The sequence below is a fragment of the Carassius carassius genome, chromosome 44, assembly GCF_963082965.1.
Source record: "Carassius carassius chromosome 44, fCarCar2.1, whole genome shotgun sequence".
Lineage (NCBI taxonomy): Eukaryota > Metazoa > Chordata > Actinopteri > Cypriniformes > Cyprinidae > Carassius > Carassius carassius.
In genome coordinates this window covers 9,024,900-9,043,103 of record NC_081798.1, presented here as the reverse complement: position 1 = coordinate 9,043,103, position 18,204 = coordinate 9,024,900, and the positions used below count along the sequence as shown (strand labels likewise).

General features: G+C 35.5%; 3 protein-coding genes across 5 annotated transcripts in view; 1 reads left to right on the top strand and 2 right to left on the bottom strand.

Moving 5' to 3' along the window:
• The window catches only part of LOC132126646 (segment polarity protein dishevelled homolog DVL-1-like), a 35,245-nt gene extending 23,850 nt beyond the window's left edge, over positions 1-11,395 (top strand). The window contains exons 5-15 of one of the 2 annotated variants that reach the window (XM_059538051.1): positions 3,192-3,330; positions 3,456-3,549; positions 3,903-3,972; positions 4,054-4,193; positions 5,777-5,853; positions 5,936-6,003; positions 6,113-6,190; positions 6,271-6,405; positions 6,616-6,783; positions 7,429-7,647; positions 10,561-11,395. In XM_059538051.1, the coding sequence (XP_059394034.1) occupies positions 3,192-3,330; positions 3,456-3,549; positions 3,903-3,972; positions 4,054-4,193; positions 5,777-5,853; positions 5,936-6,003; positions 6,113-6,190; positions 6,271-6,405; positions 6,616-6,783; positions 7,429-7,647; positions 10,561-11,060 (1,688 nt within the window). In that variant the 3' untranslated portion in view covers positions 11,061-11,395. Of the gene's footprint in view, positions 1-3,191; positions 3,331-3,455; positions 3,550-3,902; positions 4,194-5,776; positions 5,854-5,935; positions 6,004-6,112; positions 6,191-6,270; positions 6,406-6,615; positions 6,784-7,428; positions 7,648-10,560 lie in introns of both variants that reach the window. The other variant, XM_059538050.1, reaches the window with a different exon arrangement.
• A 3,719-nt stretch (positions 11,396-15,114) lies between these two features.
• Positions 15,115-16,286, bottom strand: LOC132126685 (dynein light chain roadblock-type 1-like). Its single transcript, XM_059538109.1, has 3 exons — positions 16,145-16,286; positions 15,866-16,033; positions 15,115-15,455 (listed from the first exon to the last, which is right to left on the bottom strand). Exons 1-3 carry the CDS (start codon positions 16,227-16,229, stop codon positions 15,406-15,408), a joined length of 303 nt encoding a protein of 100 aa, XP_059394092.1. The 5' UTR covers positions 16,230-16,286; the 3' UTR covers positions 15,115-15,405.
• Positions 16,287-17,516: 1,230 nt separating this feature from the next.
• The window catches only part of LOC132126570 (cysteine desulfurase-like), a 12,075-nt gene continuing 11,387 nt past the window's right edge, over positions 17,517-18,204 (bottom strand). For both annotated transcript variants that reach the window (XM_059537905.1, XM_059537906.1), the window contains 2 exons: positions 18,070-18,159; positions 17,517-17,846 (listed from right to left, as the gene is read on the bottom strand). In XM_059537905.1, coding sequence (XP_059393888.1) covers positions 17,783-17,846; positions 18,070-18,159 — 154 coding nt within the window. In that variant the 3' untranslated portion in view covers positions 17,517-17,782. The remainder of the gene's footprint in view (positions 17,847-18,069; positions 18,160-18,204) is intronic.

Sequence of the window (18,204 nt, the reverse complement as noted above, 5' to 3'; positions counted from 1 at the left end):
ATGTGGATTTATGTAAGCATGTATGCAGGCATATATGTATCCCCCCACCCCAAAATGCTAAACACAACACAAAGCATTTACATACAGTCGTGGCCAAACGTTTTGAGAATTACATAAATATTGGAAATTGGAAAAGTTGCTGCTTAAGTTTTTATAATAGCAATTTGCATATACTCCAGAATGTTATGAAGAGTGATCAGATGAATTGCATAGTCCTTCTTTGCCATGAAAATTTAAAACTTAATCCCAAAAAAACCTTTCCACTGCATTTCATTGCTGTCATTGAAGGACCTGCTGAGATCATTTCAGGAATTGTCTCGTTAACTCAGGTGAGAATGTTGACGAGCACTGAATGGGCTGATTGGGTTAGAATGGCAGACATGACATGTTAAAAGGAGGGTGATGCTTGAAATCTTTGTTCTTCCATTGTTAACCATGGTGACCTGCAAAGAAACGCATGCGGCCATCATTGCGTTGCATAAAAATGGTTTCACAGGCAAGGATATTGGGTTGCTATCAGATTTGGCCCAGAAGTTGATAGCATTCCCAGTCGAATTGCAGAGGTCCTGAAAAAAAAGGGCCAACACTGCAAATACTGACTCTTGGCATAAATGTCATGTAATTGTCGATAAAAGCCTTTGAAACGTATGAAGTGCTTGTAATTATATTTCAGTACATCACAGAAACAACTGAAACAAAGATCTAAAAGCAGTTTAGCAGCAAACTTTTTGAAAACTAATATTTATGTAATTCTCAAAACTTTTGGCCACGACTGTTTATAACAAGACATCCAAATAACAATTGTTACAAAAATAAATGAATACGTGATGCTGAACCACAAAAGCAGTCTTAAGTTACATGGGTATATTTGTAGCTGTAGCCAACAATGCATTGTATGGGTCAAAATGATACATTTTTATTTCATGTCAAAAATCATTTGGATATTAAGTAAGGATCATGTTCCATAAAGATATGTTACATAAATATCAATTAATTAAATCAAACTTATTTTTTGATTAGTAATATGCATTGATAAGGACTTCATTTGGAAAATTTTAAGGGAAATTTTCTCGATATTTAGAATTTTTTGCATCCTCAGATTACAGATTTTTTAGTTCTATCTTGGCCAAATATTGCCCTATCCTGAAAATCACACGTGAAAGTGATGTGACATACAGCCAAGTATGGTGACCCATACTCAGAATTCATGCTCTGCATTTAACCCATCCAAATCAGTGCCTTGCTCAAGGGCACCTAAGTCATGGTATTGCCAGACCGAGGCTCGAACCCACAACCCTAGGGTTAGGAGTCAAACTCTCTAACCACTAGGCTACAACTTCACCAATGGAAAACTTATCTATTCAGCTTTCAGATGATGTATAAATCTCAATTAAAAAAAATAAAAATGTGTGGTCCAGGGTCACATATTGAAAAAATATGGAACTAATTTAGAGAAAAAATATAGTTAGTTAGTCAAGCTCAACATTTATTTATTTATTTGTTTGTTTGTTTTTGCATACAACATTGATTATATATTACAATATTTAATATTAAATAAAGTAGTAATAAAGTAAATAAATACAATGATTTAATTAGCTAAAATGAAGATGCATATTTGAAGAACAATCAGGCATAACATTTATGGAGTATTTAATTATTTATTTATTTTCAAAGATATCTTTATATTTTAGACAGTGTATATTTTGTATCGCCAAATTACTTCACAGGTTCTTTTCTCACCTCACCTCGGGTTTGTGAACAAGCTCCGGTATCTCGTCGTGGTCATATGTTGCTCGTAAATTATAATTGCACATGGTCTCACGCTCAAGCTTCGGGCGCAAAAATCGAAACAGTCGCGCGCACAGTCCCAAGTGGCGCTGTTGATGAATGGCAGCGCGCGAACAGAAGGTGCGGGTAATAAATTCATATTGCGCGCTCCCGCGGGAGCTCTGTCTGTGCAGTGGTAGTTTATTTGTGTTCACCGCGGAGAACAGCTCTTCTCTCCTTAACGCTTTCTGAGGTAAGGCATTTTTTTTTTTTACATATTTTATTTCAAATAAACAGTATTCAGATTTTTAATTCAAATGTTTTTTAGTGTGTCAATATTATAAATTTATCAGGAAGACTTTCGTAATTGGCGTGCATTTTGGTTAGAGCAAGTTAAGGCTTGATGTGAAAAAAAAACCTTTATATCTACAGATCGTATGTATATATATATATATATATATATATATATATATATATATATATATATATATATATATATATATATATATATATATATATATATATATATGATGAGGTAATTTTCTTAAAATATTTACAGTTTTTGTATTTTTAATTTGTATTTAATTTTTTTTACCCCTATTTGATAGTTCCAAGAGTATATTTTATAAGACTACAAAAATTAAAATAAATGTGAATGATCTATAATTTTAACTAGCATGTGTAGAACAAGTTTTCAGTAGATTGTAACCTAATATATTTTATCCACCACATATGATGTATTGTTATATTATCCCTCTAAACATGTTATATATCGTTAGGCTAAGTAGGCTGCTCACATGAATAGCGGTGATGTATTGAGTACTTTATCATTTCATTGCTGGAAGTCAAACATGGCTCTGTAAAGGATTGCTTCTCTATATCTAGATACATTAAGCTATATTACCATCTTTTGTAGTTAGTTTGCTCTCCATCCAAAATATAATACATAATATAAATGACATTTTAAAACATATTTTGTTCTCTATTTATGTGCCGTTCCCTCATCTCTTCTGTTCTTCTGCCTGTCTTTTTTTAACCAAACTTACCAATTTACTAGCGACTGCAAATAAATCAGGTAAAAATCTAAAAACTGGCATGTGAGTGAGCATATCATAGACAGTATGAGAGAGCGATATCAGCCCAGGGAAAGAAGCTCTGGCCACCCAACTCTCCTGGAGTGTTTTGGGTTCCACCAGAGAGAATATACAAAGCCCGGCTCACTGGGATGCCGCCGCCTCACCAGAGCCTTCCAGCCAATCAGATGCCATCCTGTGGCAGAACCAGGCCCACGGGAGTGTATGTTTTCTTCTTTTAAAGTTTGTTGCTCAAGGTTTGATCAAGCCATGAATATATCCACGTATTTGTACCTCTTTGTTGGTAAAGGCCTTGACAATCCTCACTGTGTATATGCTCGTTGTTCTCAGTCCCACGTGTGAACGGTCACTCTAAAGCCGAGCGGGTGGTGAGGGACAAGGGTATGGCCTGTGACAGCGGCTCTATGATGAGCAGTGAGCTGGAGTCAAGCTCCTTCATAGACAGCGAGGAGGATGAGAATGCTAGCAGGTTTGGCTTGGAATGATGACACTTTATGTCAGCCCTTGTAACTGAATTATTATTTAGTCTTGGCTCTTGGAGCACAGTTATATGTTCAATAATCAATCTATTCTTATCTCCTCTGTTTTTCTCAGGCTGAGCAGTTCCACAGAGCAGAGCTCTTCCTTTCAGTTAATGAAGAGACATAAACGCAGGCGCCGGCGACACAAAGTGGCAAAAATTGACAGGGTAAGACGTGTGTGTGTGTGTGTGTGTGACCACCTAACCATATTTTGAGGATGAATTTGTACCCAGAAAAGAGCTAAACCTCCAAAAAACATCATTTTGAGCATGTCTTCATATGTAAAAAATTTTATATAAATGAGGTAAATAAAGTTTTTAGAAGAAAATGCTCAATGTTTTCTGTTAGGTTTAGGTTGTGAATTACAATATTTATAACTGGCTGTGCTTTACATAAAAAACAATAGAAGTCCTTGAAATGTGCCTATTTAGATAGCTAAGTAAACGTGTATGTATGTGATGTTTTTGTTGTATGTGGCTTCTAAGGGTCTTGTGTATCTCCTCTGGTTTTGTTTCCACAGTCATCTTCCTTCAGCAGTATCACAGATTCAACCATGAGCCTCAATATCATCACAGTTACTCTTAATATGGGTAAGATCAGCTTGCCTTGTACATGTACACACACAGTACATCACAAATTCATCCCTTCTGTGTTCTCTTTCATTTGCACAGAGAAATATAACTTTCTCGGCATCAGTATAGTGGGCCAAAGTAACGATAGAGGAGATGGTGGCATCTACATCGGCTCTATAATGAAGGGAGGAGCGGTGGCAGCAGATGGCAGGATAGAGCCAGGCGACATGCTGCTGCAGGTAGGTTGTACTGTCCAAAATGAAGCTTCTTGTGAATAGTTGCTTCTGTTTGTTATACGTTCAGTCAATTTTTTTTATTTTTTATTTAAGCACCTGTTGTTTTTGTAAATTTGTAAAAAGAAAATGCAAAGAGGCTATTGTCAAAAGATGGGGCTTTACATACTAAATAAGCAAAACCGCACCCTGGATTTTAGCAGAGCAAAGTTCTCCCTCTTATTTTGCTCGATGGCTTAAAAGCAGGGCACCCTCCCGCATTCTTAAAACACTATGAGGTGTGCACTATCAACGAGTATAGAAGCCATATGATTACAACGACCATCATTTTAAGAGTCACCAAATTCTGAAATCTTCGTACATTATAGGTTTTATTTCATTATTGATCATACATTGTACAGAGGTCAAAATTAGTGTACAAATACGATAATTATCGTGCGTCTGGCAACACTGGTTTTGAGGAACGTTGTTAAACACGCAGTTTGTTTCCATTGACTTCCATTTAATTTTTCACCACACAATTTAAGTCAAGGGGAACCAAAACTACTTGCTTAACAACATTCTTCAAAATATCTTCTTTTGAACGACATGAGGGTGAGTAAATGAGACAAAATGTAAATTTTTGTGTGGACTATCTCTGTAAAAACATCTAATAGCCTCAGTTTTTTTACTCCTTGTTTGAAAAGCAGATTAGTATAATGCAATGGATTGGCTCTGCCGGTGGAAGATACTGTGGTGTATTAAAGCGATTATATACTGCAGGGACATACGGCTTGAATTTACATTAGTTTTTAGGGATGAAATTTGGCCTCTGGCTCCGTGCTCTGTAGCTTTAGCCATCGTCTGTAGATGCAGATGCTGCCTTCAATGCCTGCAGCAGCTGCTTATTGCTGTTGAGCAGCAGATTACAGTAATAATTATGGATTAGACTGCAGCTTTATATCGGCATGGCACAGTGTAGCACACTGATATTAGGAACATTACTTTAAGGTATGAGTATTAGGTCAGTTAAATACAGTACAAATTTGTTGCCGCTTTTATATTCATGAACATGGAAGGTCCCAGTTGGCTTGTATGTAAATTCAAAACAGTGCTGAGGATCTTAGTTTATACTAGGTTTATAGGTAAACTTTGAAATGGTTTAAAAGGTTTTTAAATATTCAAAATGATTAATGTAAAAACAAGTTTATTTTTAAAGTAAAAGTCTTTACTTTTTATTATTTTTTTGTTGACACATGGGACATTGAACATTCAAAGGCCATCATATTTATATATTTAAAAAAATGTTTTACCTACATTTTAAGGCTTGGCATACATAGAAGAAAATGTATTTTCATAAAAAAAAATATCAATGACCTTTTATATTTTTTTGTTCATTTACAAGATATTTGAAAGTATATAAATCACACTTTTAAATATATTTTTAAATAATAACAATACAATTATTGGTTTAAATTTTCACAAGTCACATTGAGGCCCCCTTGGAAATTTGCTGGTGCCTCACAATAATTCAAAATAATGATAAATATATTGTAAATAATAAATATTCAAAAAGGTAACGTATGTTTATGCCACATTTTGACTTGCAGGTAAATGACGTGAACTTTGAAAACATGAGCAATGATGATGCAGTCAGGATCCTCAGAGAGATTGTCTCAAAGAATGGGTAAGAATGAACAGGCGCAAGATGTCAGAATTGTCTCAGATGTAAGTGTGTTTTGACTAAATATTGTACTTGTCCTCTGTAGGCCCATCAGTCTCACTGTTGCCAAATGCTGGGACCCTTCCCCTCGCAGTTACTTCACAATACCCAGAGGTCAGTATACACAAATGCTTTGTTTACATTTCTTTCAGATACACAAATGTCAGGCACAGACATACTTATCCATCTTCTCGGCCTTACTCTGCTTTTTTCTTTTCCAAAGCTGAACCAGTTAGACCTATTGACCCGGCAGCATGGATTTCCCACACTACTGCACTTACAGGATCTTACCCACAAAACGGTACAGACTTTTCTTTCTGACAGATCACAGCATCTTCTTTTTCCAAAGCGTGATGCTAATCATCTAGTTGTCTTTCACAGAGTTTGACGATCTCCCTCTTACAGTGGGAAAGACGGACATGGCCACTATTGTAAAGGTGATGCAGCTCCCAGACTCAGGACTAGAAATAAGGGACAGAATGTGGCTAAAAATTACTATAGCTAATGCTGTTATAGGTGAGCTCTCGTTTTCTTCCTGTTTGTGAGATTTTATTACTGATAAAAATCATGCTTGTTCAATTAGACTGTTAAAGTTTTTATCTATATTTGACTTTATTTCAGTTAACAGAACTGTTTCTATGGTGTTAATATTTCAAGGTATTAGATAACTTAATACACCTGGTGCATAGGTTTTTATTTGTAATCTCTCTGGATCTCACGTTACAGGAGGTGATGTAGTAGACTGGCTCTACTCACGGGTCGAGGGATTCAAAGACCGACGGGATGCCAGAAAATATGCCAGCAGTCTGCTCAAACATGGCTATCTCAGACACACTGTCAACAAGATCACCTTCTCTGAACAGTGCTACTACACATTTGGAGATCTCTGCCAAAGTACAACACATCTCTACATTTCCTTTAAGGGAATAGTTCACCCAAACGTGAAAATTAGGTGAAATTTTATTCACCCTCAGGCCGTTGGTTTCTTAAACTGATAAACTGTAATCAACTGATATTAAAAAAATATGACATATCCACACTAACACAAATGTATATTTTGTCAAGTGGAAGGCTCATGTTTGTAATAAATGTATCATTAAGACATCTTCAAACCATTAGCTCTGTAATATTGCTTTCTTCAATCAGGTGAGAAATATGCACAAATCAAGCAGCATTTTCAAGCAAAAACAGATGGATTTATATGTGTTATTAGGGTTTAAAGATGGATTCGTTTCTTACAAGTAAGAAGCTTTTCACTTCACAAGATGTTAACATGGTGATGTTTTTATCAGCTGTTTGAACTCTCATTCTGATGGCACCCATTCACTGCAGAGGATCCTTTTGTGATCAAGTGATGTAATGAGAAATGACTCCAAATCTGTTCTAATGAAGAAACAAACTCATCTACATTTTGGATGGCCTGAGAGAGAGTATATTTTCAGCCAAATTAAATTTTCGTCTGAACTATTCCTTTAAGTTTTATACCGATCCATTTAAAAGGTACATTTAACCTCTTTAAAATTTTTTCTTTCTCCTTAGATATGGCTACACTAAACTTGAATGAGGGATCGAGTGGTGCTGGTTCAGAGCAGGACACATTGGCCCCTCTCCCCCCTCCATCCACTAACCCGTGGCCCATGGGCGGCCAGCCCTTTCCCTACCCACCCTTCTCCACACCACCCTCTGGTTTCCCCCCAGGATATTCGGACCCCTGCCACAGTTTCCACAGTGGCAGCGCAGGAAGTCATCACAGTGAGGGTGAGTACGGAAAGGTTATCCATCACAGTAAGAGCTTCCGAAATAAATATCAGCCTAGTTCAAAACTAGAAAAAAAAGATCTTATAGTTACATAGTTAAATTGTTTTAAATGTATGAAATAGCCAATCTTGTTGTGCAGTATACTGTATTTGCTTGAATGCAGTAGTTATGAAAATATAAAGCTTTGCACATTCTAAATATGAATTTCAGGCGTGACTTATATTATTTATATACTGCTATTCCATCACAAGTGTTATTTCAAATATGGTCAACCCTTCCCAACTGTAGTATTTTATGGGGTCTCTTAAGATAATATGTTTAAAACCTTTCAGGCATCTCTCTTACTTTATTGTCCTCAACATTTTAAGAATAGATTTCAGCTCTTGTCATGATTTCATCTGCAGTGCTTGCATTCATCTCATTCTCTTGTGCTTTTTGCCTTCAACGCTGATGCATTGCAAAAACACATCCATCTCAATCCACTGCTTCACATTAATGCATAACCTGTTGCTCATTTCACACATGCCATGCACCAGCTCAGTGAAGATGTCAGGAAGGAAACTCAGCAGCCTGTTGTGTATGTGTTCGTGAGTTGCCTTTAGAGAGCAGTTGGAGTGATCTGCCATCTTCTGAGTGATGGTTCAGGTGTGTTGTAAGGTTTGCAGCATATGGATAGCAGTCAAAGAAAGTAAACTAGGGCAGATGCTTGGCTGTGTGGAAAAACTTTTAAATATTTAAAGAACATTGATTTTAGATACTATATATTAACTATATATATTAAGTTTGGGGTTGGTAAGATTTTTTAAAATGTTTTTATGCTCACCAAGGCTGCATTTATCAAAAACACATTAAAAACAGTAATATAAAGAAATATTATAACAATTTTAAAGGCCTGTTTTCTTTTTGAAAATGTAACTTATCCCTGTTATGGCAAAGTTATATTTTCAGCAACCATTACTTCAGTCTTCAGTGTCACATGATCCTTCAGAAATCTGGTATGTAAAAAAAAAAAAAAAAAAAAAAAAATATATATATATATATATATATATATATATATATATATATATATATATATATATATATATATATATATACATAATTATTATTATTATTATTTTTTTTTTTATAGTAACATTTTTATTTGAACTGTAAAACTTTTTTCAGTATTCGTTGATGAACTGAAAGTTATAAAAGAACAGCACTTGAAATTACAATCTTTTATGATATTTAAAAGTCATTTTCACCATTTGAATGCATCCTTACTGAATAACATTATCAATTTCTTAAAAAAACAACAACCTTACTAACCCCAGACTTTTGAACACTAGTGCTGATTTTATTTTATGGGATGTGAAAAGTATATTCAGTACACTGATTCCATTCAGTATAAAATATCTACGTGTAAGACATTAATCAAATATGTCATGAAATAAAACATAAATACTGACCTCTGATTACAAACAATTATTTAATTGAGTTGATTTAACAAAGAAATAATTTAAGACTTTTTAAAATATTTGTATCATGTAACTTAAATTTTAAACTTAACGAAATAATGCACTATGCTCTAAATTTAAGTCCAACTCGTATCAACAACTGAAAAGTTGGCATTGTGACCACTCTACATATCGCTATTTTACTGTAAATTCTAACATATCACAACATGTAAATAAATATCTTATATGAGCACATATAAGATTTTATTTTTACTGAGCAGATTCCAGTAATGCTCTTAGGCTGTGAGGATGATATTTAATTGATAGAGCTTCTGGTGTTAAGATAGACAGACGGCTTAACTGTGTTGTTTCCTGTTTATTTCTGCTGAGCAATGGCAGACTGATGAAGGAGGTAGTCCCAACCCTGGGGTGTCCGGTAAGGCAGCCTCCCTCCCTCTCTCTCTCTCTCTCTCTCTCCCCCTCTCTCTCTTTCTCTCTCTTACAGTCATGTCTCTCTCCATGACTGGGGTATTTCTGATGCTAGATTTGTTCTGCTGCCTCGCGTCTCATCACTGTATTTCTCAGCATGTCGTGTGTTGTGGAAAAAACAAGCATACACACTAGTCTGGGAATGCAAATGACAATATCAATGTAGATCCCAAATGTGTATGTAAAGCTTTGCCATGCCTGTTATGTAAGAGTGAAATAATGTGGCTTTTGTTTGACGTGTTATGAATTCAGGATGGAGCACCTCATGATTTCATTTGCATCGTCATTTGACTCCAGTCTCAAATTCATCCAGCTTTAATTGCACATCTGATAGATGTATTTCATCAGCTCATAATTTTTCATCAGATTTTAATCATTCTCTTGGAATGTGGGATGACTGAACGAAGAGCAAGGAATGCACAAGATTTGTCATTATAGAGTTAGTGAGGGATGAAGTGTTCCTGTTATTCGCAGATCTTCATTAACTGCAAACTTTTTTTACAATAAAATTAAGAGTCAAAATGGTTTTCTACACTGCTAACAATAGGAAATGTTTTTTGAAGACCAAATCAGCGAATTAGAATGATTTCTGAAGGATCATGTCACATTAAAGTCATTAAATAATGACTGCTAAAAATTCAGATTTGTCATCACAGGAATAAATAACATTTTTATATTAAAATTGAAAGCTTTTATTTTAAATTGTAATATGTCACAAGATTGTCTTTGTGATCATAAGAGACTTTCAAAAACATAAAAAAAGAAAAAAGAACAAACCCCAAACTGTAGTCACTTGCAGTCTGTCAATATATGTTTTTCCCTGCTGTCCACAACCAGTTTTTATTTTCTTTGTCACTGTGCAGAGGTTAACCTTGAAAACTGTTGTCATGTAAAGACTGAAGAATAAAATACATTAGGTTGATTTATTCCTTTGCAATATCACTCTTTGTTCTGCATATAACCATATAAACCTCTGTTTATTTTTCAGGAAGTCGAAGCAGTAGTTCCAACCCTAGCGCTGGGAGGAGCCAGCGACCTGTTCTGAGGGACAAGGACCGTAAATCAGCAGGCAGCGGTGGCAGCGAATCCCATTCAGGCAAGCAAGCAGGTGGGAGGCGGGTTGAGCGTTCAGCCAGCCAGCTGAGCCACTGGAGTCATGGTCTCTCATCTCGCAGCTACACTCATTCCCGCGTCCCGTCCCAGCACAGCCGCACGTCCTTCTCCTACAGTCACGCTCCCTTTTCCAAGTACGGCCACACCTCTTGTGCGCTCAGTGAACGGAGCCACGCTTCCTCTTACGGACCCCCAGGCCTGCCTCCTCCCTACAGCCTGGCCAGATTGACCCCAAAGGGGGCTATCAGCAGTGGGCCCCCAGGGGCCCCTCCAGTGAGGGAAATAGGGGCCATACTACCTGAACTCACTGCCAGTCGCCAGTCATTCCAGCATGCCATGGGCAACCCTTGTGAGTTTTTTGTGGATATAATGTAATTAGATGAATAAATAACAGTAGAGAAATCTCACAGGATGAGAGCCATGAATACATACTCAACTTTTACCAACAGCACATGTGGCCTTGCTGTAGTTGCAAGTTTCTGTGGAAGGTTGAGGAACAAATGTGTTTAGATTAATCGTGTGTTTAGCAGAGGGCAAATAGCCTTACTCACTACTGTTCAAAAGTTTGGCAGTCGGTAAGATTTTTAATATTTTTGAAAAACATCTCTGCATTTATTTGATCAAAACTACAGTTAAAACTGTAATATTGTGAAATAGTATTACAAATTAAAATACGTTTTTTATATATATTTTCAAATATAATTTATTTCTGTGATTTTGAGCCATCATTTCTTCTTATTATGAATGTTGAAAACACTTAATATAACCGTAATATTTTTGTGGAAAATGTGGTACGTTTTCTTTTTCTTTTTCAGGATTCTTTGATGAATATAAAATTACATAAACAGCATTCATTCGGAAAAGTAATCTTTTGTCACTTAAAAAATTACAAAAAATATATATATATAAATATATATATATACTGACCCAAACGTTTAAACAGCAGTGTACATCCACAAGTATGGCAACAAAAAAAGAGCATATAACTATTTTACTGTTTATTTCTGTCACCATTAACAAAACAAAACATATACACAAAAGTACATGTGCAAACAAGGTTAATATTATAAATTGGGGTCAGCACAGCTTTTTAGACCAGTATTAACCATTTATCAATAAAATAGCAAGCACACCAGCAACCACATTTTTAATTAAATTAAATTTTAATTTTTGATTAGCAAACGATAAAGACAATCAGACAATGCCCTCTGCTGGTCAGGAGCTGTTAGTCCTTTCCCAAGCTGTCCATGAACAGACTAGACTACTGATCACCTTTATGATCCAGCAACATTCAGAAGTATTTTCATTTTGTGTTCGTTTCTGTTAAAATGCTATTCAAAACAATCTTTATATTGTTGTTTCATGGTGCACATGATTAATGCTTAAAGCTCTTGTGCACTATAAGCTGTCTGCGCAGGTGATGGATATAAATGGAATAAATCATTTTTTGACACGTTTCCATTTATTACCAGGTTGGAAATATGGTAGCATGTCACTGTTATGACTCTTGACTCTAAAGCACTAGCTAGAATAATGTATTTTCAGGAAAGAAAAAAGCTGCTGGATATCAGGGTAAACTCAAAAACCAGCACTAAATTGGCACTTGCTGAACATCTGAAATTAGTTGTATTTTCTTGAATATTGTCTGTAAGTCCTATTTTTTTTGCCCCTAGAACAATGAGTCAGTTGTATGATGTGGTATCTGGTGCTGGTTACCTGTTCATCTCAAAGAGAAAACATTTGCTCAAAAGCTTGTTTAAAGTAACTAACTGAAGGGGACTAGTTAGCATATGGACTGTGTACTACTGTATGTATAGTATTTAACCATTTGAAGGCTGACAAACTGGCACTTTTACAAGGTCTGATCTGCCCTTTTATTGTACATCTTTAGATGTGTTATCTATTTTTCTCTCTTAGGAAGACTGGGATGAGATGCTGTACATAGTTCATTTTTATTGTATATATGGAAATAGATAATTGTAAAAAGTTTATGTACAGAGCTTCAGGTCATGCCTTTTTGTAGTTATGATGTAAATTGGACTTGTCTGTTTGTGAGTTTAAAGCAGTTTTCTAAATCTCATTCTGCTTTTTGTGTTGTATTTGTCTAACCATTTGTCAGTGAAACTATCTTAAATAAATGATTCATCTAAACGTCTGTCTCATTTTCCTTTGTCAGATTTTCTTAGCCTTCGAGGTAGGTTATTCCTGCCTTTTTTTTCAATGTCTCTTGAGCTCAGCTATCCAACTATATACTGTCATGCCACTCTTAACAGATTTTTTTTTAAATGTTCATTAACATTAAATTTGTAACTGGTTTGCCTGCCAATGAGTTTTTAAAAGTCATGTTTTTTCGTGGTTTTTTTTTAAGCTTTGATTGTGTTTAAAGTGTGCAATATAACATGTTCATGTTTTGCGTGTAAAAAAACACAGTATTTTTCACACAATTAACTTATCTGTATACCGCTGTTTTCACTGTCATAAAAACGGGCTGATGACTTCCTTGTTCTATAAAGTCCCTCCTTCAGAAATACGTAACGCGTTCTGATTGTGGCAGCGGTTCCTGTGTTGTGATTTCACAGCAGTTTAGGGCACACTGCCCTCCTGGAAACGTGATTGGGCTAGTTTTGGATTAGTTTTGAGAAGCAAGTGGGCATGGTTTGTTTTGAAAACCTGGCAATTCTGAACGCTCGTGCTGGAGATATCACAGAACGCCTTTACTGACGAGATGCGCATGAAAATCGCATTCGATTTTTTGCACAGCCCTACCATCTAGTTAACAAAGCTAAACAGCGTTGTCCTTTATGTAATAAGTTATAGAAACTGTTAAACGCACCAACTTAAATAAAAAAATACACTTACCGGTTGTGGTCCATAAACAACGCCTTCTCCAGACAAAGAGGGAACTGCTCCATCTTTCAAGAATAATCTTTGTGCGAATCCGGCATTAAACTGATTGAGATTGAGGAAGCTGTCCTCAGCAAAATGTGCTGCACATAGTTTTACATGTGGATTATAATTTTCGGGAACAGAGTTAAACATAAATTGTAACCATTGATCTCTAAGTACAGCGTCCCTGGGAAGGCCAAACAAAGGTGAATGTACTCCGAGATGAAAATAACAGCGTTTAGACGACATGGCGACAAACACAATCTTCTCCGTTGGAGCGCAACAAGACCACGCCCCCTTTTTGGGTTTTCCTGTGGGCGGAGGTTAGTCAAAAAACTGTTTTAGTGACGTCATTACTGCAGGAAGTAGAGGGATGTAGTCCAAACTGGTCGTTCGATGTAGGTGAATTCTGTTAAATAAAATCCATAGACAGTAAAAGAAATGGACACAGCGACCCCATTGGATTCAATGGAGACGAGTGAAGTCAATTAGAAGCAAGCACTTCCTGGGGGTCGGGCGTACTGCACAGACTCAAACTGAGCTTGATGACGTAGATGTCACTTGAGCAACCTGTAAATTTTCTAATCGCTGTGCCAAGAGAAATCTGAATCACCCACCGAATCTTCAAGAGAAGGCGAGCGTGAACAGGAGTAAATTTTGGTAAGTATTCTGATTAATTCTCTTAAAATTACCCTTGAACTTTGTGTCCACGCCCCCCCGATTGCTTTACAGACAGTAAAAGATTGTCTGCGAGCTTCTCCTCCTGTCCATATGGTAATTTCTCTACTGTGCGACAGAGAGTCGCTGGTTATGACACAATAGTTAGCCTATTTTTTTTTACAAAAACTGCTTCTACGGGACCATAACGTAAGATACAAGGTAATGGAGCCTTTTATACATTTTCGTGTTTCATTAGAAATAATTAATGGACAAATCGAGTCTTTAAACGCCCTCAGATGTAAAGTTATTCGCTATCAAAGTGAGGCCAAAATGAATGGGAGTCAATGGAATGCTAACAGCAGGGGTGCTACCTTTTTTTTTGCTACCTTTTTGAAGTAGGGGTGCTTCAAAAAAATATGAAACCCTGCCCCCCTGATAAAATCAGAGACAATTTATAAGTGACGTCATTACTGCAGGATGTAGAGGGATGTAGTCCAAACTGGTCATTCGATGTAGGCGAATTCTGTTAAATAAAATAAAATATCTCGCTTGCCAATGAACTTTGAGCTTTAGAATTTTACAGATATTATTTATACTCTAACAACAATATTACACACTAACTAAAGTTTAAAACATGGGATCACGAAGAACGGGACCTTAACAGAACAAGTTTGATCAGCTTTACTTCTCTCCTCTTCTCCAATAAGTAACCAAACTAATGAATTTGATCATTATGATTATGATCCATTTTAAAGCTATCCAATTATTTTTTTTATAATTTTAACAATATTAGTGTACAATATATAACAGTTTAGTATTTTCTGTAAATTCAAATCAATCAAAAAAATAATAATTAAGCAATCATAAAATAATTAAGAAAATGCACTGTAGTTTTCTTTTTCTTTTCTTTTTTTTTTTGCATACAGAAACAGGTACAGTATGTTATAATGTCGCGCTGATGCCTCCAGATGATGAGCAGCTGGAGTACTTACAAAAGAGACCAAACTATTAGAACAAGCAAAGGCAGTACATTCAATATTTGTATTAATGGATGCTTCTTCACAGCAAACTTAACTTTCCTGGAACATGGAATGTAACACTTTTGTCCATTAATTACAAAACATAATAAAAAAATAAAACTACTGAAAAATAAATAATGAAGAAAAGAAAGAATTCAGGGTCCTTCTCTAGGATTTTTTATGGCAATCATAAAATAGTCCTTGTCTGTGGAAAGAACACAATAAAATACATTACTTATTTATGATCATAATCATCAGTCTATATCAGATAAATACCTGATGTATATTTGGCTGTAGTAGTAATAAAAAGGAAAGAAAAAAAGTGTCCCAAATATCACACCTGACATTTAAATGAGTCTGAGTGCAAAAATAATTATTTAAAAACATATTGACAGCTGATCTACAAAAAACTGTAATCAAATAATTTCAAGACAAATATGATCACTGTCAGCCGAAACCTGTCTAACCCAGTGGCTCTCAACCTTTGACTCGAAGGTTCCTCCACTTTCCAATACAATATTTCTCAGGCTCATTCTGAGCTTTACTGAGATCCGCTAATTGTTGGGAAACACAACCTAATGAAAATTAGCATTACATAAGTGTACTTTTCTTTACCTGTGGAAACCAGAATATTGTTTTTCTCTGTTTGAACATCCAGAAGGGTGGCTTCATTCTGAGGGTCCAGGTCCTTCATCACTTTCTGAGTTCTGGCGAGCAGCTGTTGGAAATTATAGGTATAGTGAAGTGTACGTTGGTGGTCTAGATTGCTTTCTATGGGGATGCCTATGAAAAAGCACACATAAATAACAAAGATCTCTTTGACTGACCGGATTCATGTTACCACTGAATCACATGACATCGTTTGCAACCAAAACATTTTCATTTGCCAGACACCTTCTGCGTTAACCACGATAACTCCTTCTACTCCTTTCTGAGCCTGAATCCTCTTGATCGTCTTCTCTGCCTCATTCTGCAACATACACCTTCAAGTCATTAAAACGTCAAAACTGCTTAGTATCTAAGTTAATATCATTCAGAACAGCAGCTCTGTGAAACCCCTAAAATCTGCCAGCGGGAAAATGTAACGTTACGTATTTTTGCTTTGTTTATTATATTTACTCGAGCAGTAGCTGGTTAATAAGTGCCATATCTAACGTATATACCAACGCCTTGCTGAAGTTAGCCTACAAAAACGTTAACCGATATATGCTAACAAACACATACTTTGAATTTTAGAAACACATATTCAAGTTTAAGTGCTGAAATATAACGTTACTTGCCATTTTTAAGTCGGTGAACTAGATATCGTTTCTGTTTGTTTTGTTTTAAATTATACGTAATATGTCAACGGTCGGTTATGCGCTAGGAGCAGTTCACAGGTCGCGCCTAGAAACGCGTTGAAAACGCAAGCCACACTCTTTCTGATGGACTGGAGGAAAGTGTCTTCTCTCATACAAACAAACCAATACATATATGAACAGTTAATTTGAGAAAAAAAACCTTTTAAAAAAAATGTTAAACATATATATATATATATATATATATATATATATATATATTTTTTTTTTTTTTTCTTTTCTTTTTTAATACTGCATTGCAATTAATATCAATCAAACTGCAGTTGGGTTGTTTTGATTAAACAATAATAACTTAAAAGTCCAGCTAACACTATAAAAACAACACAATACAAAACATGATTTATGAAAACTGATAAAAACAGGCAGTAATGTTTTTGTAAATAAACTCTTAATATAAAAACAAAATCCATTATTTTTTCATAATTTTTCATAATTTTTTTTCATAATGTCTTTAAAAAACAATCACAACATCATTCGCAAAAATGCAATTAATCTAATTAATTTATTCATTTATTATCTAGCAAAAAGGACAAAACAGCTGGTTTGGATGTTTATTGGTATGATGTACATACTGTAATAAAAACAATGATTTTACAATAATAGAGATCATGAAAGAAATGCATGCTCATACCAGACAATAAGCACAAAGCTCTTACACAAGACCTTTCTAAAAGGCAAGTGAATGTAATGGCACCTGTTTTCAATCCTGTCCTGGTGCTGTACTTTATGAAAAAAAACTTTACCCATGAACTGAAATTATTAATTAGCACCTGACTTGTCTAAAACAATGGTAATTTTAATGAAACAACATATCACTGAAATTAATTTTGCTGGTCTCAGTACTAGGACAACAGACAATAGATAGACACCTAAAACATTTAGCAGTAGGCTGTAATGTGCTCATTTTCAGTGATTTTAACACAGCAACTGTGAATATACTATAAAAAAATAAACAAATGAGGTGAAAGCTGGTTTCGTAATCTCTGCAATTCATTCAAATGCACTTTCAAATGGTCTTCACATAGATAAGTTCAATTCTCCAAAATTGAGAAATAACATTGTGCGTGGTTTTTGGGAGAATAAGGTCTAAGGATGTATGGCAGCCTAGTCAAGCTTTACAGAATGACTATTCACAACCACAGCAGGGCTTCATACTCCACGTATTCAGAACAACTCAGTGCTGGGTCCATTTGATGCTTTTAAGGTCAATGCCTTCCTGAACCATTTCCCATAATGGACTAAGAGACAAAGAAACAAAAACATGAACAAACCAAATTTCTCCCCACAAAATATTTTGTTCACATGGATTTTAACTAATGATTTTTTTTACAATGGGAGAGTGGGGGGTGTTGGGGGTTGTAAAAATGTACAACATTCTAAACATCAAACAAATAAAACATTACATAACAGTAGCTTAATGGACTTTTTTTTTATCAGATAAAGCAAGCATGAACCACTAACCTCATCTCCCTCAGCCGTTTGACCTGCTGAATACACTTCTCCACTGTATAGTCCACTTCCTCCTCTGTGGTAAATCTGCCAATTCCAAACCTTACAAAAATAAAATAAAAATAAAATAGGTCATGTGCATCAGAT